At 43.1% G+C, this 26,208-nt stretch overlaps 2 protein-coding genes across 2 annotated transcripts in view; one reads left to right on the top strand and one right to left on the bottom strand.

The window, feature by feature from the left end:
* Positions 1 to 1,817: 1,817 nt before the first annotated feature.
* On the top strand, positions 1,818 to 6,627 carry LOC148162689 (uncharacterized). The gene is given in 8 exon segments (XM_088017517.1): positions 1,818 to 2,060; positions 2,449 to 2,656; positions 3,258 to 3,298; positions 3,300 to 3,472; positions 5,012 to 5,159; positions 5,693 to 5,860; positions 6,202 to 6,395; positions 6,486 to 6,627. Coding segments are annotated over 8 exon segments (1,317 nt in total).
* A 6,392-nt stretch (positions 6,628 to 13,019) lies between these two features.
* The window catches only part of BUD13 (BUD13 spliceosome associated protein), a 29,285-nt gene continuing 16,096 nt past the window's right edge, over positions 13,020 to 26,208 (bottom strand). The window contains exon 10 of the mRNA XM_028105807.2: positions 13,020 to 13,415. Within this exon, the coding sequence (XP_027961608.2) occupies positions 13,322 to 13,415 (94 nt within the window). The 3' untranslated portion in view covers positions 13,020 to 13,321. The remainder of the gene's footprint in view (positions 13,416 to 26,208) is intronic.

Here is a 26,208-nt window from a genome sequence, read left to right as displayed (position 1 = left end):
AAGCCACAGGGGAACATAACTGCAAATAGCTAGAGCTGCCCAAGAATGAACTACATATGTCCCAGGAGGTGGTGACAGGGCAGAAAGTGTTCAAACATGAGTGGGAGTGGCACTTCTAGAAATGTGATTTGCCAGGAGATTCCAGCATGGAGTGGATGTAAGAATCAGATCTTTTTAAGACCCTAACATTGATTCTAGGATTCATACAATTAGCTGCGTATTTCCATGGGACCAAAGGTTGGGAAGGCAGCTGAACTAGTAAACTGATGGAAAATACTTCTAAATTAATTGGTGTGGAGAAACTGTCATGAAAAGAAGTCCTTTATGGTATCATCCACCTCTGAGATTCCTATTTTGTGATTCCAGGTTCTGAAAGAGTGTCAGCTACAGGCCAGATCTATCCAGCTCACAAGATGCAGGCCAAACCTTCTGTCTCAGGACGACAACTGGTGTGTATGTGCACGTGTATGTTTCCGCACAACAACTGGTGTGTGTGGGGGTGGGTGTACCTTGCATGGGCACATACACACATACACATGCCCACGCACACACATCTCCCACACACAGTGGCCATCCAGAGCTGGACTTGAGGCTGGTGGCGGCCTGACCAATCACACAATCGCCTCCCCTCCCCTAGCTGCTGGTCCAGGGAGTCTGTTGTTAGGGAAACAGCGGCTTCCACCTCCTCTCCTAAAGCCAGTAGGGAGCCTTTCGTATTCAATGAGGAGGACCAACGCAACCTAAGACACCAAACCTCAGAACCAATGCGGATCAGCCAGAGTACAAGCACTCCCTCAGGGGCTGGGGACAGAGGGCAGGGCTGAGCAAGGACACTACTGTGATCAACCCAGAAAGCCAGAGGGCTACAGTGCCTGCCTTCAGCCATGTCTGTGGGCTCTGTGACTATGGCTGAGTGTCCTCCATGAGGTCACCCCCTCCATGGCATCCCCCTTCTCACTCCCCTCCTGCTTTCTGTTTCTGTTCATCTAATGCAGGGTTAACAGGCAGAAGACCCAGGATGCTTCCTGTCCTGGGTACTGCTCTCACTTGTTCAGGGCATGCTTGGACCTCAATGGTTCAAGGGCTGACCTCCCCATAGAGTTCTTTTCACCTGCTCCCCACTACAACTGCAGCCTCCCAACATCAGCTTGTAGGTAAAATGGCCCTTTGACAGGTCCTTTTTCCATCCTGCAGGACACCACATGCCCTACCCTGCCACCTCCACTGTACATTGGCCAGTCAAAAACGTTCCTTCTTCACCAGCCAAAAAGCTGCTTCCAAAAGGGCAGCAGCCCCTTCTCTCCCAATCAATCTCCCACCCTTTAACATAAAATGCTGAGTCTCAGTGTGGCCAGTGTAGAGGGCCACCCTTCCTCCCTCTCCCTGAAAGAGTGTCAGCTACTGGCAAATCTCTGTGGAGGGGCTTCCACAGGTCCCCTGGGGGTACACCCTTGCAGCTTCTGAAGTAGCAGGCGAACAAACCCCTGACTCAGCTCTAATCCTCTTGTGTTCCTAGAGACTCCTTTAACCTCTGCCTCTTAGGAAACACAGACACAGCAACGGCATCAATCCCTGGGATCGGACAGGCCCCTATCCAGAATTCGGCCCATCAATCGGTGAGTCCACCACTAACCCATGTCATTGTAAGCCACCCCTCTCGCAACCAGCATTACTTTCAAGGCCAAAAAATAAATAAGTAAAGACCTGAAATGCTCATTAAAAATAACTGCTTTTGAAATGCCATATGCCCTTAAATGCAGAGTAAGCATCCCCTCTCCTCCACCAAATAAACTCAGTTTGGGTCCTGTCTGAACACCATGGCCACAAGCAGCACCCCAGCTCTGGGGAGAGCAGGGGTAACGGGTAAGGGAAGGAGGCCAGGAAGCAAAAAGGGAAGCCTCACTCCTCTTCCCCCTGCTCTGGACACCCCCTCTCCAGGGCACAGAAGACTCTGCCCACTTGCCCACCCTTCTTCAAAAAGCACAGCCCTCAATCCCACCCAGCAAGACACACCAGCTCTCCAAACCCAACCAGAAAACAGCCAACCTGGTGTTGAGGTAGTGGGGAGGGAGAGTGCAGCCAACAGGGACACGAGCCATTGATACAGCAGAAACACTCTGGAAATATCTTACTGTTAACATTTTCGGAGAAGATACTATTTATGAAGCACCTCCTGCACGCCAGACACTAGGCTACTTTATTTCAGATCCTCTCAATAACCCAGGAAGTGAGTTTACAAATAAGCAAACTGTGGCTCAGAGAAGTGAAGTAACTTGCTAGAAAGTAGCACCTGCCTAGTCTTTGATGACCTCACTCTCTAGGAGACTGATCCCCCACTGACTTCCCCCTATGCATGATGGGGAGATAAGAAGGACCCCCGTGAACAAAGAGGCAAAAGTTAACTTCCCCCTGTGGGGAAGCAGCAGCAGGGGGCTTGCTTTGCCCGAGTCAGAAGTCCAGGAGGAAATAGCCCCAGGAGATATTAAATACCGCCTGGAGCCCCTTCCCAAGGTTCCATCCCAGCTGCAGCCCCCAAGCTACTTCAGCCAGTACTGCAAGCCTCAGCGGCTGCCCTTCAGCACAACCTATGGAGAATGTTACAAGCCCTGGAGGAAGGAGCCAATGACTTACCATGGGAAGAAGTCCTCCCATTCAGGTGAGTCCTAGCCTGAGGACAAAAAGAGTAACAGGGGATAGAGGAGTGGCATTCTGTATAAAACCCTCTGTTCCCAACCCACCCACTTCACCCTACCCAGGGGCACTCCTGTCCCCCAGGCAGATCCCAGGGCTGGGAACCACCAGCCCCGCAGAATGCAGAAAGCAGCAAGGGCCCCAGCCCTCTCTCTTCAAGAGCCCTTCAGGCAATATCTGCCGACAAGGTCAGCTGGAACTACTCTGGGAGGGCACCACACCAGTAACCCATCCTAGCCTAGCCTCCTTCCTGTTTAGGCTGGACTAATGGGCAGCCCTGTCATCCAGGCTTTCAAAGCACAGGTGGTCCAAAGAGGGGTAGGAGGATAATCTGGATTCCACACTAAGAATGCTTTAGTTCTGGGCTTGGGGAGACAACCCTGAAGGTCAGAGTGGTGGGAGAGGCAATGCTCTTATACTTGCGTCTATTATTCCCATTATAAAAGGTTTAGTTAAATAGAACCAGCTGTGCAGGAGCCAAGGCTGGGGTCCAGGTCCCCACCTTTACTCTCAAAAGACTTTCCCACACAGAGGAGGCCCTCTGCACACTTTCTTGCTTCCCTCAGGTGACTACCACATGACCACTACTCATCAGATTTCCTTCCAGAAACCCTCTTCTTGGCGAGTCCATGTTCCCAGTTCACATTCAGGGCAGAAAAACAGCACCAAAAATGCGTCCAGGCTACATGGAGTATATCAGCCAATACCAGAGTAACTTCCAAGCCTCAGGGTGGAATCAAGTCCTCAAAACTGACCCAAACAAGAGCAGCCAGGGGATTGAGTGAGTAACCAAAACTCTTGGCAAGCTGCTGGGTTGCTGTGGAGGAAAGGGCCAGAGGAGGGCTCTATTGCCCAAGAGAAAGGTACAGACAGTCCCCAACTTATGATGGTCTGACTTAAAATTTTTTGACTTTATGATGGTGCCAAAGTGATATGCGTTCAGAAGAAACTGTACTTCAAGTTTTTAATCTGGATCTTTTCCCCAAGCTAGCGATACACAGTACAACACTCTCTGGTGATGCTGAGCCATGGCAGCAAAACACAGCTCCCAGTCAGCCCCTCAATCATGACGGTCAACAGCCAACACCCTGACAACCTTTCTGCACACATGCAACCATTCTGGTTTTCACTTTCAGTACAGTATTCAAAAAGCTACATGAGCTATCCAATACTTTATTATAAAGTAGGCTTTGTGTTAGATGATGTTGCCCAACTATAGGCTAATAATAAGTGTGCTGAGCACGTCTAAGGTAGGCTAGGCTAAGCTATGACGTTCAGTAGTTTAGCTGCATTAAATGCATTTTCCACTTCTGATATTTTCAACTTACAAATAGGTTTAGGGAGATGTAACCTCATTGTAAGTCAAGGAAGATTTGTAATAATTCAGAACTCAGTCTTCTGTCCAATTCAGAGACATAGCAATAGAAGGCAACAAAGCAAAGGACTAACTGTTTCAGAATCTTGGATCTCCTACTAGTTCAGATTTACTTCATCCTCACTTCACCCAAATTTTGGGCCAGGACAAACTGCATGCTGTTCATAACTGGGGGTCAGTCTCTTCCCCTCCTCATCTCTGGGAGACATGAGCTCTAACTGCATGCCAGGAGGTAGAGTAGGCAGGCTTATCCAGTCCTCAGGAAACTACAGAGAATCAGGCACTCCACTTGCCCAGCCTTGTCCTGGCTTCTTGCCTATTAAAGCCTGCTTCCCTTGGGGGCTCAGAATGGCCCTCTATCTCCCTCTGACTCATCCCTGAAAGGTTAGAAGGCCCCGCTCCGATGCAAAGCCGGGAATATGCACAGGGTGCCACACAAATGTTACAGAAATGGAGTCCTATTCCAGAGTGGTGGAGGGAAGGAGAGCCTTCACTGGGAAGGGAGCAGGGATGCCAACCTAGCAAATGAGAGAGCTCTTCACCCCCTACCCCAACATACACACTTCCAAGCTCATTTCCCAAGACCACATTCTCTCAGCCATAGCCTCTAGCTGCCTACCAGAACGATTTAGAAAGGCTCTCCGTTGCCCTATCCTTTGGCTGCAGGTGTTGCATCCTCTCTGCTGGGTCTTAGCATGATAACTGGGAAGTGTGAAAAGAAGCAGAGATAAAATAAATTAAAATTTTATTTTCAGGGAAGAAATAAATTTGTATTTGAAATTACCTGAAAATACTCTGTATAGTTTAAGCAGACACACAAATGAAAGCAAAAAAAAAAAAAAAAAAAAAAAGCATGTAGATGGCACAGTGCCCCTCTATTTGGCATGCCTGGATTGGTTCATAGGTATAGGTCCTGACTTGTAGAAATGTTTTCACCTCATGTAGCAAATATATCCAGGCTGTGCAGAAAGACACTGCCCCTGGCTGGCAGCCCACTATGCATCAGCATCAGAGGCCAAGATGGCTGAAGCAGGAGATGACCCTCCTGGGTAGGAAGAACACTGCCAAGTTTGATGGAGACACAGTGACTAGGGTAAAGTGCCCAAGCTCTCTGTCAAGAGGTAATCAGGGCGCCTGGGTGGCTCAGTTGGTTAAGCGACTGCCTTCGGCTCAGGTCATGATCCTGGAGTCCCGGGATCGAGTCCCACATCACGCTCCCTGCTCAGCGGGGAGTCTGCTTCTCCCTCTGACCCTCTTCCCTCTCATGCTCTCTATCTCTCATTCTCTCTAATAAATAAATAAAATCTTTAAAAAAAAAAAAAGAGGTAATCAGCATGAAGGTCTCAACTACTCCCTCAAACCAAGAAGGGAGATGGGGGTACACAGCGAACAAGGGAGACAGTTTACCCTGCCAGAACACCCCAACCCCACTATTCTTGGGAAATCCAGAAATTTTACTTTCCTGAATCTGCAGCCACTTATGCACTCTGATATTTGCCCCTGACCACAGAGGTGAGGTATATATGCACTTAATGTATGTTTGACACGTGGTAAGTACTTAACAAAAGATAGCAATTAAAATCATCATATTATTATTTCCCCAGACAAGCATTCCTCTCTTCCCAGATGCCTTATCTACCTCCTCCCAAATCCTTGGTAAAAAGAGTCAAGGGTAAGCGCCTCTCTAGCACACTCAGGGCCTTCAAAGCCAAGTTACAAACTGAAAGTGCCAGCAAGCAATTCTCCCAAGTACACTATGGAGACCCTCGTCACAGAGGCCATGAGAAGCTGCCGGTAAGAACTTCTGTCTTCCCCTGGATCCCCCCTTCACCTCTCACCTTGTTACAGGCCTGAGGGTGGGTCGGGGCTGAACCATTGGGAGAGGAGTCTGATGTTTAAATCCTGGATCTTTCCCAACCTAGAGCAATTGTGAGCAAGTTAACCTCTCTGCACAAATGTTTTCTCCTCTGCCAAAAGAAAAAGAAAACAAACCTTGCTTACTAAGCACCAGACATTGCATTTTTCTCTGGGACTCCTTGTAACTCCTTAGCTGACAGAGGGTGCTAAGCATAATATGCAGGGAGGGGAAGATTTGCTCCTTTTCCTTTTCCAACTGCTCTCTGACCCCTCAAAAGGGCGTAGGTTCACGGGCACCAACTGAGGATCAAATGACCACCAGGACCTCCTACATGCCCTTGTTTCCTGAAAGGTTGAACCTGTGTAAGCCCAAAGTCAACAGCATCAAATGGGAGCCAAACACAATTTCTCTACTGAACAAAGGAAAACATTCAGGTACAAAGGAAAGACTGAGTCTTCCCAGATACACATGGCAAAAAAAAAAAAAAAAAAAAAGCCAGCTTCATGGGAGAGACACAACTCAGCTCCAGCCTGGCCCTAATCTCTCTGCCTATTTTTACAGGCCAGTCCACCTGCCTGAAAGCCAGCTCCAGAAGTACTTAGGACAACAGGACTCAAAACTCCCAAATGTAATAATCATGGCGGAAAGAAACTGCCCAAGTAACGCATGTAAAAATGCAGAGTTCAGGACACACGTCTCCTAACCAACTCCAACTTAAAACCAAGGTCCCACGAAAACCACCTCACAGCTAGATTCAGCTTTCCCACTGGGATTTCCCAGCCACACCCTAACCCTAATCCAGGTCTTTGAAACTACCTGAGCCAAGGGTGAGTAACCTGGTTAGAAAGGAACAATGCACTGTGTGTCCTGGAAGGTCTGAGGTCAGGGTGTTTCCCTCTAACAAATGAATGGCAAAGCATTGAGACTTTTCTCAAGTCAGTACCATCAAGGAACTACATTCTATCTGAGCTACGGTGTCTGCTCACTGCTGCTTTTTTTCCCTTTACATTCTTTGAGATTATAATTCACATATCATAAAATTCACCCTTTTAAGGTGTATAATTTGGTGGTTTTTAGTTTTGCTCACTGCTGCTGGGGTCTAAATTTCAGAGTGGAGAAAGCGGCATGGGAAAGGAAGGAGAACAAGAGGGTCTGAATTTGATTCAAGCAAACAAACAAAATCTGCCACGTGGAGAAAGTACCCCAAAGCCTAAGGGAGATTGTGATCAAAATCTAAATATCAGGTCTCTCTCTTAAAAATATTTACGATATTGAGGGCGCCTGGGTGGCTCAGTTGGTTAAGCGACTGCCTTCAGCTCAGGTCATGATCCTGGAGTTCCAGGACTGAGTCCCGCATCGGGCTCCCTGCTCAGCAGGGTGTCTGCTTCTCCCTCTGGCCCTCCCCCCTCTCATGTACTCTCTCTCTCTCTCTCAAATAAATAAATAAAATCTTAAAAAAAAAAAAACTTAAAAAAAATATTTACGATATTGAAAACAGGATTATGTTTCTGGTTTTAAGGGAGGGATAAGCAGTGGAAGAGGCAACCGAATGTAACCAGCCATATCCTTGAGAGATGCTAAGGCTTACTACTTCGAACAACAGACCCAGGGCCCTCCTTTCCCCGAGTCAGGAAAAGGCATATCACACTGCCCTCTAGTAGCCAGCCCAGGAAATGACAGCCAGCCACGCGCCGGACAGGCTTGAAGGTCCTCTGCCCGGGAGGATGTGCTGTGCTCACGCACACAAAGGCAGAGAAATCGGAGGGAGAAGGAATTTATAAGTTTTCACCAATGCCTACCAAACACAGAGCTCACCTACAGTAGAATCTATCTGCTTCCCTTCCGCCTCAGTCTCTGCTTGAAAACAGATTCCTTTGTTAAGGAAAAAAATAAATGTGGCTTAAGGTTTCCAAAAAAAATTGGAGCCTGTCTTAATTAGGCTGCTGTACTTCAGGTTGCTATACCAAAAATACCATAGACTGGGGGTGCTTAAACAACATATACTTCTTTCTCACAGGTCTGGAGGCTGGGTGGAGGGGCCAAGATCAAGACACTAGCAGCTTGATTTGGTGTCTGGCAAGGGCTGGCTTCCTGATTCAGAGGCCAGCTTCTCTCTGTGTCCTCACACGGTAGAAAGAACAAGGGAGCTCTCTGGGGTCTCTTTTACAAGGTCACTAATCTCATTCATGAGGCTCCACCCTCAGGACCTAATCACCTCCCAAAGTTCCTACTTCCTAATACCATCACCTTGGGGCTAGGATTTCAACATGGGAATGTGGGGGGCTTGCCATTCAGTCCATAAATAGCCTCCTAAAGTAAATTGTTCCTCAGAAAGTGTGGGGCCCAACTAAAATGAAGTTAAAACCTGAACCCATGTGGCAATAAAACCCAGCTGTGTACAAGAGTTGTGACAAAGGGCTAGGAGTTGAATGTATTCACTGCCATTTCTGGCTAAGGAAAGGGGATGGCTTACAAAACAGCTTGCAAAAGTATAAACTCCAAAGTACTAGTAACTTAAGAGTAGGTCCAGGGCCCAGAGCCAATATTCACTGGGGCCTTTTTGTAAAATAAGCTTGTTATTTTGGAAAAAAATTTAACTTACAAGTTGTAAAGATATAGAGAGTTTTGTTTTATTACTCTTTACCCAAAGTTCTTGACTGTTAACAAACTGCTTATATAACTATGGTACACTTGCCAAAATTAAGAGATTAACAATGGCATATTTCTAGGAAATAAACTCAAGACTTTATTTGGATTTCACCAGTTTCGCCACTAATGTTCTAACCTTGGGCCTTTTTACATAATGTTTACAGCAAGGAGCCAAAGGACCAGAAAGGCAGTAGGACACTAGGTTCTAGTCCCAGCTCTGTTTCATGCTAACTGTAGAACCTTCGAGTTTGTTTTCTGACCTTGTCTCCTCTCTGACATACCTCCAACTCACAAATGCTGATTCTAGACGCAATTCCAGCTTACCCTTCATCTCTCTGCCTAAGCACTTCTCTGACAGCTACTACCTAGAGTGAAGGAAGAGACATCTCCAACTTAGCAGTGACTCCAGCTGAGACTCTCCAGTTAGAGAACAGAGACCCTTTGGGAATTTCCAGATTTCAAAATTGCTTCAAAATCCACATATGTCTCAGATGGTTGGAGGATGGACAGTTAGGGGTCTGAGAAGTACACACTGCAGCAGAGACCAGAGCTGTCCATAAACATCCATTTTTCCCTTCTTCCTGGGTGTGCATTACATTTCTGAGGCTCTCTTGAATTAGGGGGACCATGCAACTAAGTTTTAGCCAACAGAGTGTGAGTGGAAGTTTGCACCACTTCTAGAGCTGGCCCGTTATATCTGCTAAGCAATTTCCCAAGCTCTGCTCGACTCACTAAAATGACACCACCCAAAGCAACCTTGGAGGCTGTGTTAGCATTGGCATCAGCCCTAAAAGACTGCCCCTACCACTACCCCAATCTGAAACTACCCTGGACCTTACATGAGTGAAGAAGGAGAAAAAAAAAATTCTATTGTGATAAGTTAGTCTATTTGGTGGCTGTCATGACAGTTTAGCCTAACACAGTGCAAAATGTCAATTCCATTAGAGCAAGACCTTGCTTCTGGATCCGTGTTCGGGGGCCTCAGGTGCACGGAACTGAGATGACCACATGCCACATTCATCCACGCAAGGCCTGTCTTCTGTTTTCCTTTCCCTCCATCATTCCCCCTTCCAGTCCCATTCTGTCCCCTCCCATAGACCCTATTCCAGTGAGTTAAGGTGTATATAAACTCCTTAAAAAAATGTTGCTTAGGGTGTTTAATTTACTTAGCTGGGTTTTGCTGTAAATTGAATTCTTCTTTATTTTCCTCACCTGGAGTCTATCATGTCACAGCAGTTCCTAACAGCCTGCATCTGACTGCTTTTATAATATTCTATCATATGCATATGCCACATTTCATTTATCAATTCCCTTAGGGACAGACGTCTAAGTTGCTTCCAGCTTCTTGCTACCCAAACTATACATAAACATCCTTTTATGTGACTCCTTGTGGATCTGTGCAGGTTTCTCTGAAGGCTATAGCCAGGAATGGAACTGCTTTGATGTATACACATACTAATGCATTAGTTACCTACTGCCGTATAACAAATTACCTCAAAACTCAGCAGCTTCAAACAATAACACCCACAGAATGAGAGAAAATGTTGGTAAACCATGTATCTGATAAGAGACTTGAAACCAGAATAGATAAAGAACTCTACATAAGAGTGTGTCTGTGTGTATATGTGTGTGTATGTGCACATGTACGCATGACAATCCAACTGAAAAATGGGCAAAGGATTTGAATAAACATTTCTCCAAAGAAGATATATAAAAATGTTAAACAACATCAGGCATTAGGAAAGTGTGACCACTTCACACCCACAAGCACGGCCGTCAATTAAGGCAGAGAGTAACAGGTGTTGGCAAAGGTATGGAGAAACTGGAACTCTCATATGCTGCTTTGGAAGTTTGGCAGTTCCTAAAAAGTTAAACATGGGGTTACCTTATGACCTAGCAATTCGATTCCAAGAGAAATGAAAATGTATGCCCATACAAAAACTTGTACATAAATGTTCACAGCAGCATCATTCACGACAGGCCAGAAGTAGAAACAACTCAAATGGGTCCATCAACTAATAAATGAATAAAATGTATGCTATCCATACAAGTGAATATTATTCAACCAAAAGGAGGAATGAAGGACTTGATATGTACTATAACACAGATGAAACTCAAAAACATTATGCTCAGTGAAAAGAGACACAAAAGGCCACATACTGTATGACAGCCCCATTCACATACTACATGAAATGTCTCTAATAGGCAAATCTAGAGACAGAGATTAGATCAGTAGTTGCCAGGGGATGGGGGAGGTGGGGACAAGTGGGGAGTGATGGATGCTAATGGATACAAAGTTCTTATACTCACAGAGTGATCCAAATGTTTTAAAATTAATTGTGGTGATAGGTGCACAACCCTGTGATATCTAAAAACCACTGAACTATACTTCATGGGAAATGAGTAAACTGTATGGTGTGTGAGTTATATCTCAATAAAGCTTTTAAAAAAAATGAACACCTAGGGGCACCTGGGTGGCTCAGTCGGTTAAGCTTCTGCCTTTGGCTCAGGTCATGATCCTGGGGTCCGGGGATCAAGACCCGCATCAGGGTCCCCGCTCAGTGGGGAGCCTGCTTCTCCCTCTCCCTCTGCCTGCCGCTCCCCCTGTTTGTGCTCTCTCACTCTCAAAGAAATAAACAATCTTTTTTAAAAAATGAACACTATTATCTCGCTCTTTCTTTGGGTCAAGAATTTATAGCTAAGTGATTCTGGCTCAGGATCTCTCATGAGGTTGTGGTCACATGTCGACTGGGGCCACATTCATCTAAAGGTTTGAATGGAGGGAGAATATCCACTTCCAAGGTGGGTCACTCACACTGATGGGTAACTCAGTGCCATATACTGGTGAGAGGCCTTAGTTCCTTTCCACACAGACCTCTCCAGATGGCTGCTTGAGTGTTCTCATGACATGGCAGCCAGCTTCTTCCAGAGCAAGGGATCCAGGAAAGTACAAGACAGATTCAGTGTCTTTTATGACCTAGCCTCAGAAGTCACATGCTTCCAGTACATCCTATTGGTTACACAGGACAGCCCTATTCATTATGGGAGCAGACTATACAGGACTTGAATACCAAGAGTCAGGAATCATCAGGGGCCATCCTGGAAGCTGGCTATTAATACTTGATGAATAGGAAGACAAAAATAGTAACAGCCAACAATTTTGTGACACACACTATGTGCAAGCACTGTTCTAAGCTCACAATAAACCTATGATGAGGTACGTACGATTATCTTCATTTCACAGATGAAGAAACTAAGGCACAAAGAAGTTAAGTAGCTTACCAAGATCACACAGTTAGTAAAAGACATAGCGGGGATTCAAACTCAGGCAGTATAGCTCCAGAGACACACTCTTATACATAATACTGCATCCAAGATATTACTTAATTCCAATTAAGTGTTGCCCATTTGTTCTCCAGAACGGATGCACCAGTTGAAACTCCCCGTAAGTTCTCATCCCCCATGAGAGCTCAGTCTCTTACTTTTGCCAAACCAATAGATATAAAGTTGAAACATACTAACATTTTATTTTGTTTCTCTAATTACCAATGAGGTGATATACTTATTAGTCATTCTGGTTTTCCCTTTAGATTTTACCTATTTATATTTTTTGTCCATTTTTGTTTTTTTTAATTTTATTTATTTGAGAGCGAGTGAGTGAGCACAGAGGGAGAAGGAGAAGGAGAAGCAGACTCCTTGCTGAGCAGAGAGCCCAATGCGGTGCTCGATCCCAGGACCCTAAGATCATGACCTGAGCTGAAGGCAGATGCTTAACTGACTGAGCCACCCAGGCACCCCTTATTTTGTGTTTTGTTTTTCTTTCTGATTTACAGTAGTTCCTTCTATATTAGTCTTTTACGTATGCAATCCCTTGTCAGTTTTAAACTTTGCAAATATTTCTCCTAATCTATATACATCTTTAGCTTTGACTGTGAGATGCTTTATTAACCAGAAATCGTTAATTATGAAGTAGTCGAAGGTATCAAATCTTATGGATTCTGCCTTGGGGATCTTACTTAACAAACCTACCCTCACCCCAAGGTCACAATGACATTCTCTGATTTTTCCTACTGGCTTTAACATTTTGCCTTTCATTTAGATCTTTAATCGCTTTGGAATGTCTTTGTTTTATATGGTTTGAGGTAGGGATCCAACTTTATTTTTATCCATACATAAGCCAATTTTCTAAGCACCACTACCTATTTTTCCTCACTAATTTGTGACATTACCTTTATCATACACCATGTCTCCTAATAGCTATGTCTATTCCTAAGTTTAGTTTAGCATTAATTCATATTTTCTAAGAGGAAGGACCCATTGCTGAAGTTTTTACTCACACTGCTTTCTACATTAATGAAAAATCCAACCACCACCCTCCAAGATCCATCGGGGTTCATCATTAGCTTGTATTCTTCCCCAAAACAGAATACCCAGTTAAGAACATGATTTTGAAAAAATAAATGCATGTTTATTAAAAAAGAAAAACCCTAACCAAGAACAAACCCTGGGACACTGAAAAATCAACGCCTCCTCTGACGGCCAGCAATAGCCAGTGTTGGCACACCTAAGAAGTCCAGGTGCCTCAGTCCAAACATCAGGTCTCAAAATATTCTTCCGTAGTCAAAACTGGCATTCAAGTTGCTGGTCTGTGTGGACCCTGATTATTAGCAGACAACTGTTACAGCTGGATGTCTGGCTGCCCTATGTCCACTACCACAACCCACAGCCACCCCACAGCCTCAGAAAAGTTACATATCCTCAACACTCCACTTGTAGGCAAGTTCCTCCACCGCCTTCTTGCTGGCAAGCCTGGCAAAGCGCTTCTGCTCAAATCCATTGGATCTGAAATCAAGAGACACCGATCAGCCAGAATCCTGAACTGGACATTTATTTTTGAAAAAAGGGAAGAGTTCACAATCTAATGAATAAGGAGGAAAGTAAGGCAATCATGTGAAAATATTTAAGGCATACGCAATAGAATCAAAAAGCGAAAATACATAATTCATCCTTTTATTAGTTCCTGTTCAGACCCTTCACCACTCTTTTGACAACTGTTTCAAACATTTACCACTCCACAGGCCCAACACACTCTCAGCTGATGTCTACATCTTATAATTTATCCATTCATTACACAAGCATTTAGTGAATTCTCATTACAGGCATATCTCATTTAACTGCACTTCACTTTATTGCACACTTCACAGAATGCGTTTTTTACAAACTGAAGGTTTGTGGCAACCCTGCATCAAGCAAGTCTATCGGTGCCATTTTTCCCACAGCATTTGCTCACTTCATGCCTCTGTCACATTTTGGTAACTCTTGCAGTATTTCAAACTGTCTCATTATTTGCTATGGTGATCTTCAATCAGTGATCTTTGATGTAACTATTGTAAATTGTTTGTGGGTGCCACCAATTGTGCCCCTATAAAATGGCAAACTTAGTCGATAAAACGTTATGTGTTCTGATTGCTCCACTGACTGGCCATTTCCCCATCTCTCCCTCTCCTCTAGCATCCCTAGTCTCTGAGACACAGCAATACTGAAATTAGGCCAATTAATGACCCTACAGTGGCCTCTAAGTGTTCAAGTAAAAGGAAGAGTCACACATCTCACTTTAAATCAAAAGCTAGAAAAATGATTAAGCTTAGTGAGGAAAGCATGTCAAAAGCCAAGACAGGCCGAAAGCTACACCTCTCACGCCAGTTAGCCAGGCTGTAAATGCAAACGAAAAGTTACTGAAGAAAATTAAAAGTGCTACTCCAAGGAACATACAAATGATAAGGAAGCAAAACAGCCTTACTGCTGATAATGGAGAAAGTTTTAGTCGTCTGGATAGAAGATCAAAGCAGCTATAACATTCCTTTAAGCCAAAGCCTAATCCAGAGCAAGACCCTAATGCTTTTCAAATCTGTGAACGCTGAGAGAGGTGGGGAAGCTGCAGAAGAAAAGTCTGAAGCTGGAGGGGTTGGTTCATGAGGTTTAAGGAAAGAAGCTGTCTCTATGACATAGAAGCAGAAGGAAAAGCAGCAGGTGCTGATGTAGAAGCTGCAGCAAGTACTCCAGAAGATCTAGCTAAGACAGTCAGTGAAGGTGGCTCCACTAAACAAATTTTCAATGTAGATGAAACAGTGTTCTATTGGAAGAAGATGCCTCTAGGATTTTCTAGAGAGGGGGAAGTCATTGCCTGGCTTCAAAGCTTCAAAAGACAGGCAGACTCTTGCTAAAGGGTTAATGCAGCTGGTGACTTTAAGTTGAAGCCACTGCTCATTTACTACTCCAAAAATCCTGGGGCTCATAAAAAGGAATGAGATCTTGCCATCTGCAACAACGTAGATGGAACTGGAGGGTGTTATGCTGAGTGAAATAAGTCAATCAGAGAAAGACATGTATCATATGACCTCACTGATATGAGGAATTCTTAATCTCAGGAAACAAACTGAGGGTTGCTGGAGTGGTGGGGGGTGGGAGGGATGGGGTGGCTGGGTGATAGACATTGGGGAGGGTATGTGCTATGATGAGCGCTGTGAATTGTGCAAGACTGTTGAATTACAGATCTGTACTTCTGAAACAAATAATGCAATATATGTTAAGAAAAAAAAAAGAAGAAGAAGATAGCAGGAGGGGAAGAATGAAGGGGAGTAAGTCAGAGGGGGAGACGAACCATGAGAGACGATGGACTCTGAAAAACAAACTGAGGGTTCTAGAGGGGAGGGGGGTGGGGGGATGGGTTAGCCTGGTGATGGGTATTAAAGAGGGCACGTTCTGCGTGGAGCACTGGGTGTTATGCACAAACAATGAATCATGGAACACTACATCAAAAACTAATGATGTAATGTATGGTGATTAACATAACAATAAAAATGAAAAAAAAAAAAAAAACCCTGGGACTCTTACGAATTATGCTAAATCTACTCTGCCTGAGCTCTGTAAATAAAAAAACAAAGCCTGGATGACAGCATAGCTGTTTTACAACATGATTTCCTGAATATTTTAAGCCCACTATTCAGACCTACTGCTCATTAAAAAAGATTCCTTTCAAAATATTACCTCTCACTGACAATGCACCTGGTCACCCAAGAGCTCTGATGGAGATGGACAACGAGAAGAATGTTGTTTTTGTGCCTGCTAACACTATATCCATTCTGCAGCCCGTGGATCAAGGAGTCATTTTGACTTTAAGTTTTATTATTTTGTAAGGTTATTGCTGCCACAGATAGTGATTCCTCTGATGGATGGGGGCAAAGTAAATTGAAAGGATTCACCATTCTCGATGCCATTAAGAACATTTGTGATTCACAGGAAGAGGTCAATATATCAACAGTAACAGGAGCTGGGAAGAATTTGATTGTAACCCTCATGTAGACTTTGAGGGATTCAAGACCTTAGTGGAGAAAGTACCTGCAGACGTGGTGGAACCAGCAAGAGAACTAGAATCAAAAGTGGAGCCTGAAGATGGGACTGCACTGCTGCAATCTCATGATAAAACTTGAATGGACAAGGAGTTGCTTCTTACAGATGAGCAAAGAAAGTAGTTTCTTTTTTTTTTTTTAAGATTTTATTTATTCATTTGAGACACAGAGATACAAAGAGAGAGAGAGCATGAGCAGGGGGAGAGGCAGAGGGAGAGGGAGAAGCAGGCTCCCTGCTGAGCCAGGAGCCTGATGTGGGGCTCGATCCTAGAACCCTGGAATCATGACCCGAGCCAAAGGCAGACGCTTAACCATCTGAGCCACCCAGGTGCCCCAAGAAAGTAGTTTCTTGAAATGGAATCTACTCCTGGTGAAGATGCTATGAAGACCACTGAAGTGACAACAAAGAATTTAGAATGTTACATACACGTAGCTAATAAAGCTGTGGCAAGATATGGGAGGATGGATTCCAATTCTGAAAGAAGTTCTACTGTGGGTAAAATGCTATCAAACAGCACTGCACGCTACAAAGAAATCATTCATGAAAGGAAGAGTCATATGATGTAGCGAACCTCACTGCTGTCTTATTTTAAGAACTTGTGACAGCCACCCCAGCCTTCAGCAACCTCCACCCTGCTCAGCCAACCACATCGAGGCAGGACCCTCCACGAGCAAAAAGATTATGACTCATGAAAGCTCAAATGACAGTTATCATTTTTTAGCAATTAAGTATTTTTAATTAAGGTGTATACATTGGGGGTTTTTTTAGACATAATGCTATTGCACACTTAGTAAATGATGGTACAGTATACATATAACTTTTATACACACTGGGAAACCAAAAAATGTATCTGTCATATTCACTTAATTGTGGTGGTCTGAAACCAGACCCCCAATTATCTCTGAGCTGTGCTTGTATATACTAGGCACTGTTTCATGAAAATGAGTATGACATAGCATCTGTTCTCATGAACTCCGACTAGTGGAGGAGACATTTATACCAATAATTAAAATAAAAAGCGACAAACTGTGGTGGAGATATGCATTGGGTATCTTAGAAACAGAATGGGGATCTTACTCAACTTGGGAAAGGGATGAACAGGAATGGTCAGGAAAGGCTTTGTGGAGGTAGCCCCTAAGCTAAGTCTGAAAAGATAGAGCTAACCACAGAGTTGGAGGAAGGGAAGGCCAGAAAGGTCAGGAAGCATTTCAGGACAGAGCACAACATGACTAACAAGAACAAAGGTGCAAAAATAAGAAATAGCTTGCTACATGGAGGGAACCAGAGGCAAACTGGTATGGCTAGAGCCTACTGGTATGACGAAGGGAACAGCACGAGACAGAGTTAAAAAGCTCAGATTTCGGGGCACCTGGGTAGCTCAGTTGGTTAGGCGACTGCCTTCGGCTCAGGTCATGATCCCAGGACCCTGGGATCGAGCCCCAAATCGGGCTCCCTGCTCAGCGGGAAGCCTGCTTCTCCCTCTCCCACTCCCCCTGCTTGTGTTCCCTCTCTCGCTGTCTCTCTCTCTCTTTAAATAAATAAAATCTTAAAAAAAAAAAAAAACTCAGATTTCATCCAGTAGGGATAGTTTTAAAACAGGAGCAGAAACCGTATTTCAAAGAGGTCACTCTGGAGGAGACTGGAGGCAGGAAAGTTACTCAAGGGTATAGGCAACAGATGATGAAAGCAATGATAAAGGAGACTTAGTGACAGATTAGCTATGTAAGAGCAAAGGAGGAGGAGGTACGCTTACCTTGCAGGTTAATACTTTTAATGACCAGATGAATGAGGCTGCACTAAGCAGGACAGAACATAAGAGGAAGAGCAGGTTAGGGGAGCCGAGGCTGATGAGCTCAGTTTTGAATACCTCGCTTTTGAGGTGCCTCAGATATACAGCAAAAGAGAAACCCAATGCACAGCTATATATATCAGACTGAACCGCAAACACAGATTTGGGGATCACGTACATATAGGTGGTAATTGAAGGTGTGACTAAATAAGATCCAGCCAGAAAGAGCACATGCAGTAAGAACAGCTAAGGTTAGAGATGGAGCCCCCAGCAACACTGAAGGGACACAAAGAGGAAGAGAGCCCATAAAGGTGGTCAACTAGAACCAGGAGCAGAACATCATGAGAATTTCAAGAGTGGACCTCAACTACCTCAATACTATGAATTCTGTCTTCTTACATAAACTTCTTGAAAGAGCCTGTATTCACTGTCTACACTCCCTCACTTTTCAGTCACTCCTTAACACATTAAACCCTGGCTTTTATCTGACCATGCCCCAGAGTTAGCTCTCTTTCGGGTCACCAATGACCTTCCTTATTACCAAATCCAGTGATTTCTCCCTCTCCCCAAGTCAGTTGCCAGGTCCTGCCACCTTCTCCCCTGAACACTTGCCCACCTCCTCTTCTCTCCATTGCACTCCCACCGCCACAGTTCAGACCTCCGTCTCCTTTACCCGGACCTATTTCAACAGCCTTGTACCTTGTCTCTCCACTTCCAGACCTGTGCCTTTCACATGCTTCACATCACTGCCATAATGATACGTCTATCTAAAATGCAGAGCTGCTGTTAATCCTTCAGTGGCTCTCCTCTGCCTTTAGAGTGAAGACCACACTCTTCAGAAAAGCTTCCAAAGCCTACTGTGACCAAGTCCCTGCTTACCTTTCCAGTCCATCTCACACACTCCACTCTACACTTCATGCTATCCAACAACAGCAAACTGCTTATGACAGCCCCTCCATAACACTACGATGTTCCATATCCTTATGACTTCACACATCTAGGATCCTCTTCCTTCTGTTGGCTGGTGACTGACATCCCTTAAGACTAAGCTCATGTATGTTCCAGGAAGCCTTCCCTGACCACACTCACCCAATGCTGAATTTACTCTTCCTTTGTGCTCCCAAAGCACCTTGAAAATCCTCTATAATAATACTTAGCAAATACCACTGAAATTATTTACTTGTCTTTCGCCTCTAGATAGAAAGTGAGTTCCTAGGCTCAGGGACTGTCTCTCACTAATTGTGAGAACTTGGCACCTAGTACATAGCTGCTTAAAGCAATCACATCTCTGCTAAGTGCTACTAAACTGACTGAAGTAACAGGCTTCCCTCTTTCTTCAAGCCTTCTGTAAGGGATGAGTAGGGTAAGTAATGGAAGGTTTTAGGAAGGATATTCTAGAACACCAAGGAAACCACGGTTTTTTGCCTTGGGGAATAAATACTCAAGAGAACCAACACTAATATGATCATACAGATGAAGGACATAAGGAAAACAAACCAAACCCTACAGAATCAAAAAAACAAACTGCAAGAGCACTACAATGGAAAAGTCTTGGACTAGAGAATCTAGAGCCCAGGACTCTAATTCCAGCTTTCTCAGGTGAAATAAATAACCCCAGGTAAGTTGTTCAATTGATCTGAGCCTCAGTTTGTCTTTTAAATAATAATGGGATTAGATTAGTGGACCTTACGGGTTTTTCCAACTACAGATCTGTTCCAGAAATGTTTAGTTGCCATGGGTCAAAACCAGACAAAACTAGAAAAGGTAACAGAAGAATGAATAATTAGAAAGAAAGCAAAGATGAGAAAGAGAACTAAAAGGCAAGATCTAGGGAAAAAATACAAAGTGGAAGAATACTAAGAGCACTACTGGGAGAGCTGGAGACAGATCAGACACCAGGAAAATACCAGGTCAGGGAGAGTTCTGAGTTTGGATCCAGAGATTTTTTTTTTTTTTAAATAGAAACAAGGGGGGGTGGCGATTCAGTGTAGCAGGGAAAATCCTTAGGGTGTGGCTATAAGATCTACTTCTGACTACGAATTAGCATTCTGAAAGATATTCCCACTACCAAAGGGCCTGTATCTGGCAAGCTGCAAACCAGGAAGTAGTAAGCGAGCCTGAAACCACAGCTACCCTTCGGAAACCTGCCAATACCAGGAACTAGAGTCCTGGATTTCAATGGCAGCTTGAGGGACAGAAGAACAATGCCTCAGGCCCAGATGAAGTGAGGCAATGGATTTCAGTCACAGCAGAGGAACTTGAGCGGACTAATCTACACTTGGATAGCATTATAAAATCTGGACAAAATATCAAATTGCAAGTATTTGAAATTATTTGAAGGCCTGGGAAAGTGACCAAAAAGGCAGGCAGGATCTGGATGGGAATCTATGTGCGAAAAGAGATTTGTGAGGCTTTCTGCCAGAGGGCACTTTCCCATGTGCACAGATCACGGAGGCAAAAAGCCACAGGCTTACTGGCTGGAGATGTCCACGCAAAGAGGGGAGAGCAGCTGGAGAATCAGGGAGGAAGCTCTGAAAGGGGGGGGAGCTACAAAACACAGGAACCCCAGAATCTACACACAAACTGCACCCAAATCCTTGGCTAACTGCTAAACGGTGCTTGTGCAAGGAAAACCACATCGGGCCAGATGAAAAAGCAGCAGCTAGAAACTGAAAAACTGGGCAGAAAGTGTAGCTGCGGCCCACTGCGAAGGAGACAGTGCCTGGAGTTCAAATACACCCACGTTAACTATCCTCTAGAATAAAAATTAACATACTTCAGAAAAATATAACAGAATTTAATGTCCCTATCATGTACCATTTCATGTCCAGCATGTTAAAAAATGACCAGAAATGTAATGAATAATAAAATGTTATCAAACTCAAGAAAAGCTATTAATAGAAACCAATCCTGAGGTGACCCAAATGTTGCAATTAGCACATAGGACTTCAAAGCACTAATTATAAATATTCTCAAGGAAGAGGGAAATGTCTCATAATGAATGAACAGATGGAAAATCTCAGCAAAGAAATAGAAACTATCAAATGTAAATTCTAGAGTTGAAAAACGTCAGTAAAAAAAATCCATTGCATGGACTTAATAGATTGGAGATGCAGAAAATCAATGAACTTAAAAAAGATCAACAAAAACTATCTGATCTTAAAGAGAGAAAAATGGTGATAGAAAAATGAACAGAAATTGAGAGCTCTGTAGAATGATATCAAGTGGTAAAAACAGTGTAACTGGAGAAGAAAGAGGAATTCAGAAGAAATAATTAACAAAAATAGCCAAATACTTCCCAAAAGTGAATAACATGAACTTACAGATCCAAAGAGCACAGCAAACCCAAAGCAGGATAAATCAAAGAAAACCACACCGAGGAACATCACAGTCAAACTGTTGAAAACCTAACAGGAGAAGGAAATCTGCCAGAGAAAAACAACATACTATAATGTGTGCGTGTGGAGGAGGGGAGTAACAATGAAACAAAGGAGGACTGAGGACTTTTTTTTTTTTTTAAGAATTTTTATTTACTTATTTGACAGAGAGAGAGAGAGAGCATGCGCACAAGCAGGCTGAACAAGGAGCCTAATGTGGGACTCTGGGATCATGACCTGAGCCGAAGCTTAACCGACAGAGCCACTCAGGCGTCCCATGAGGACTGACTTCTAATTAGAAACAATGGAGGCCAGAAAATGAGCGAACACCCTCAAAGCATCGGCGGAATTGTCATGCAACTCTGGTACTATCAATTCAGAGATCCATGTGTTGGTTCACAACCTCATGAGCTCCCCAGGTGAAGTCTGAAGTTGGCCCTGGTACGTGGAGGGACAGAAGAGAGAGGCAAGCCACTCCAGATTGATAGGGGGCAGGTTCGATAAGCAAGGGAACTTACATATGAAGCCTGTCTTAGGTATCCACCCACCAGAATCTTAGAAGCTTATATAGAGGCCTTAACTGGGTTCAAGGATATATTTGGCCCAGGTGGTCTCAACACCTTACTCTCTCAAGGCTGCATCCCTGAAACAGCTGCTAGTATGGGAAAAATAGGACACACATTCCAAGGACAAGGGAGGCAGTAAGAGGCCCCTGACTGCCTGGGTCCAGCTTGTGGGTCAACCAGTGGTCATGTCTTTTTTTTTTTTTTAAGATTTTTTTTTTTAAAGATTTTTTTATTTATTCATTTGTCAGAGAGAGAGAGAGAGAGAGAGCACAAGCAGAGGGAGAAGCAGGCTCCCTGCTGAGCAAGGAGCCCGATGCGGAACTTGATCCCAGGACCCTGGGATCATGACCTGAGCCGAAGGCAGACACTTAACCGACTGAGCCACCCAGGCATCCCTAAGATTTTATTTATTTATTTGACAGAGAGACAGCACAAGTAGGCAGAGAGGCAGGCAGAAGGAGTGGGAGAAGCAGGCTCTCCACTGAGCAGGGAGCCCGATGTGGGGCTCGACCCCAGGACCCTGGGACCATGACCTGAGCTGCTGAGCCCCTGGTCGTGTCCTCTTGATGACCTCCTCCAACACTATGTCAGGAAAACTATTCTTCAGAAATGAAACTGAGAAAAAGGACTAATTTAATAGAATTGTGCCAATGTCAATTTCCTTATTTTGGTAATATACTATGGTTATGTAAGATTATCAATGGGGGAAGCTGGGTCAAGGGTATGCTGTAACACACTGTACTGTTTTTTCAAGTTCTTGTCTAAAATTATTTCAAAATTAGGGGCGCCTGGGTGGCTCAGTCATTAAGCATCTGCCTTCAGCTCAGGTCACGATCCCAGGGTCCTGGGGTCAAGCCCCGCATCGGGCTCCCTGCTCGGCGGGAAGCCTGCTTCTCCCTCTCCCACTCCCCCTGCTTGTGTTCCCTCTCTCGCTGTGTCTTTCTCTGTCAAATAAATAAATAAAATATTTTTAAAAAATAAAATTATTTCAAAATTAAAGTATTGAAAAAATAAAGGTGAAATAAAGACATTTTCATATCAACAAAAACTGAGGAAATTTGTTGCCAATAAACCTGCATTAAAGGAATATTAAAAGTTGTTTAGAGGAAAGAAAAAAGAGCACCAGAAATGGCAAGTATGTGAGTTAAATATTAACACCTATACATTTTGTTGTTTTCTTAGTTTTTTTAAATAACTGTAAATTTAAAATTAGAACACTGTATTGTGGGATCTACACCATTTATGGTTTATATATGACAAGAGTAGCACATAGAACACAGGGTAAGTGGAACTACAGTGTTACAAGGTTCTTACATTTTATGTGAAACAGTACAGTTATAACTCTCAGTAGACCATGATAAGTTAAAGATACATACTGTAATCCTTAGAGCAAACACTAAAAAAAACTGCAGAGAGGCTCAGCTAAAATAACAGCAATTAAAATTCAGTACTAAATGTACACACCTAAAATCCAAAACACTGACAATACCAAAGGTTGGCAAGGATATGGAGCAACAGGAATCCTCATTCTTTGGTGTAACATAAAATGATATAGCCAACTGGAAGACAACTGGCCATTTCTTATAAAGTTCAACATAGTCTCGGGCGCCTGGGTGGCTCAGTTGGTTAAGCGACTGCCTTCGGCTCAGGTCATGATCCTAGAGGCCCAGGATTGAGTCCCACATCGGGCTCCCTGCTCGGCAGGGAGTCTGCTTCTCCCTCTGACCCTCTTCCCTCTCGTGCTCTCTATCTCTCATTCTCTCTCAAATAAATAAATAAAATCTTTAAAAAAAAAAAAGTTCAACATAGTTTCACCATATACCAGCAATCAGTGGGTATTTAACAAGTAAACTGAAAACTATGTCCATATAAAACTCTATACACAAATGTTTATTGCAGCTTTATTCACAGTTGCTAAAAACTGGGAGCAACAAAGGTGCTCTTCAACTGGGGAATAAACAAACCAGTACATCGATACAATGGGATATTCATGCAAGAAAATAGATGAATCTTAAGTGCATTTTGCTAAGTGCAAGAAGTCAGACTCAAGAGGCTATATATTGTATGATTCCATTCATGTGACATTCTGAAAAAGGCAAAATTATAGGAAGAGAAAACAGAGTACTAATCACAAGGGTTTGGTGGAGAGGGTGTAACTGACTAAAAGAGGACTTAACAGGGGAAATTTTAGGATGATGGGACTTTCTATATAGTACTAGGGTGGTGAATGAATGACTATGCATTTGTCAAACCTCACAGAACCATACATCATAAAAAGTAAACACTAACATAAGCAAACTCTTAAAAGGAAAAATCACCCAGGGTGTCAGGAAATCCAGGACAGACTGCAGACTATGACAAATGAATCTAACTATATTATAAATGTATGACATAATAGTATGGGGGTGGGGAGGCAGGGAGTTGATGCCCTATGTTGGAAAATGGTACTCTCACTAGAAATTATAAGGGTAAGAACAAAAGCAACTACACGTAAATACTATAGTTGGAAATCTGTTTCTCATTTCATTTCTCAATTCTGAAACTGTTTTACATGTATACTGAGGTAAGCAAAATGGATGGTAGCTGGTGGGTGCCAGGTTTCTTAATGTTGGAGGGAAAGTTATAGATAAGCAAGAAGAAAAAGTAATACTGCATTAAAGTAGGTTACATCAATATGAACTCATATTTATGTATCTGTATATATAAACATGTATATATATAGACATATACCTAAACAGGCACAGAAATAATGACAGATATGTATGTATGCATGGATTACTAGACATGTACTACCTAGCTCTGTCTGCTGACAGGGCCTAGAAACAATAACACCCAAGTAACAAGTTCTTCTACAAGTCAGATCTTGGTTTCTAAATACCATTATCCATTAAAAGCAGCCAGGGCCCCTTGGAGAAATGGCCAATTCTAAAGTCGGGACAGGGAAAATACAAGATGAGTCTGGAGCATCTTGCAGTATCAGAAAGTCAGAGAGTGCTCAAAAAATAAAAGGATAGGGCATGCAAAAGGGACACCTTAAAGAATTCCCAGTGGCTAAAGAACAATTTGAGCAACAAAATAAATAACATGTTACTGGATTACAACAGTATAAAATATACATGACTTATTACTGACAAAAAATATAATTGACTAAATGGGGTGATGAAACAAATCCTTATAGGAAAAGTCCAAGTATTATATTGTAGATATCCCACCCACAGGTCGCCTTCTGAGTGCAAGCTGAACTTAGTGACTCACTTCTGGAGAGCAGAGTACAGAAAGGGAAAAAGAGTAACTTTAAAGTGGAGAAACTGGCAAACACTGACCACCTTAACCAAGTGATTAAGGTTAGCGTCACCAGTGATGTCCTGTGGTTACCATGTACTGGTTAAAATGATTTGACGAGAAGGGCACTCCACCACTGTAGTAGTCTTTCCAAACACCCATAACCTCAGTCTAACCATGAGAAAAACATCAAACGAACCCAATTTGAGGGACATTCTACAAAATAACTGACCATACTCCAAAAAACTGACAGGGTCACAAACAGCAAAGACTGAGAAACTGTCACATATCAGAGAAGACTACAGAGAATGACAGGTATGTGCAATGTGCAATCCTGAATTGGATCCTTGAACAGAAAAAGGACTTTAGTGGAAAAACTGGTGAAATCCAAGTAAAATTGGGTACATTAATAATAACATACGAATACTGGGTCTGATAAATTGTACCATGGTAATGTAATGAGTGGTAATAAAACTGGATGACGGGTGTACAGGAATTCTTCATACTATCTGCAAATTTTGTATAAATCTACAATTATTAAAAAACAAAATATTTACTTAAAAAAAAATTTTCAAAACAGTTCCCCCACAACTACAGAACACATATTTTCCTCAAATGCAAATAGATTATTCACGAAGGTAAACTATATACTGCTTAATAAATTTCAAAAGATCAAAATATTATGGCGTATATTCTTTAATCTCAAGAGAATTAAATTGGAAATCGATAACAGCGAGATATCTAGAAAAGTCTAAATGTTTGGAATTAATGCATTCCTAAGTAACTCATGGATCAAAGAATGAACCAAATTCCAACACACTTTCCTGAAAAAAACTATCAGCAAACTAGGAACAGAAAGGAACCTTCTCAACTCAGTAAAGGGAATCTACAAAAAAAAACTACAGCTTACAACATATTTAATGGCAAAAGACTAACGTTCTTCTAAGATTAGGAAGACAGAGATGTCTGTTCTTACTACTTCTATTCAACATCTGCACTGGAAGTTCTAGTTAGTGCAATAAGGTAAGATAAAGAACAAAGGACATTTGGATTGGAAAGGAAGAAGTAAAACTGTCCATATTCACAGATGACCTGATCCTCTAGGTACAAAATCTGATGGAGTCTACAAAAAAGCTATTGTACAAAGTGAGCTTCACTACACTAACAACTGATATTTGTCACCAATGAAAAGTTCAAGCTTTTAAGCATAA

The sequence above is a fragment of the Eumetopias jubatus genome, unplaced genomic scaffold (genome assembly GCF_037043125.1).
Source record: "Eumetopias jubatus isolate StellerSeaLion01/CBP00866 unplaced genomic scaffold, mEumJub1_p1.0 scaffold_13, whole genome shotgun sequence".
Taxonomy (NCBI): domain Eukaryota; kingdom Metazoa; phylum Chordata; class Mammalia; order Carnivora; family Otariidae; genus Eumetopias; species Eumetopias jubatus.
The sequence above is the reverse complement of the archived record's forward strand: the minus strand, read 5'-3'. Positions and strand labels throughout refer to the sequence as shown.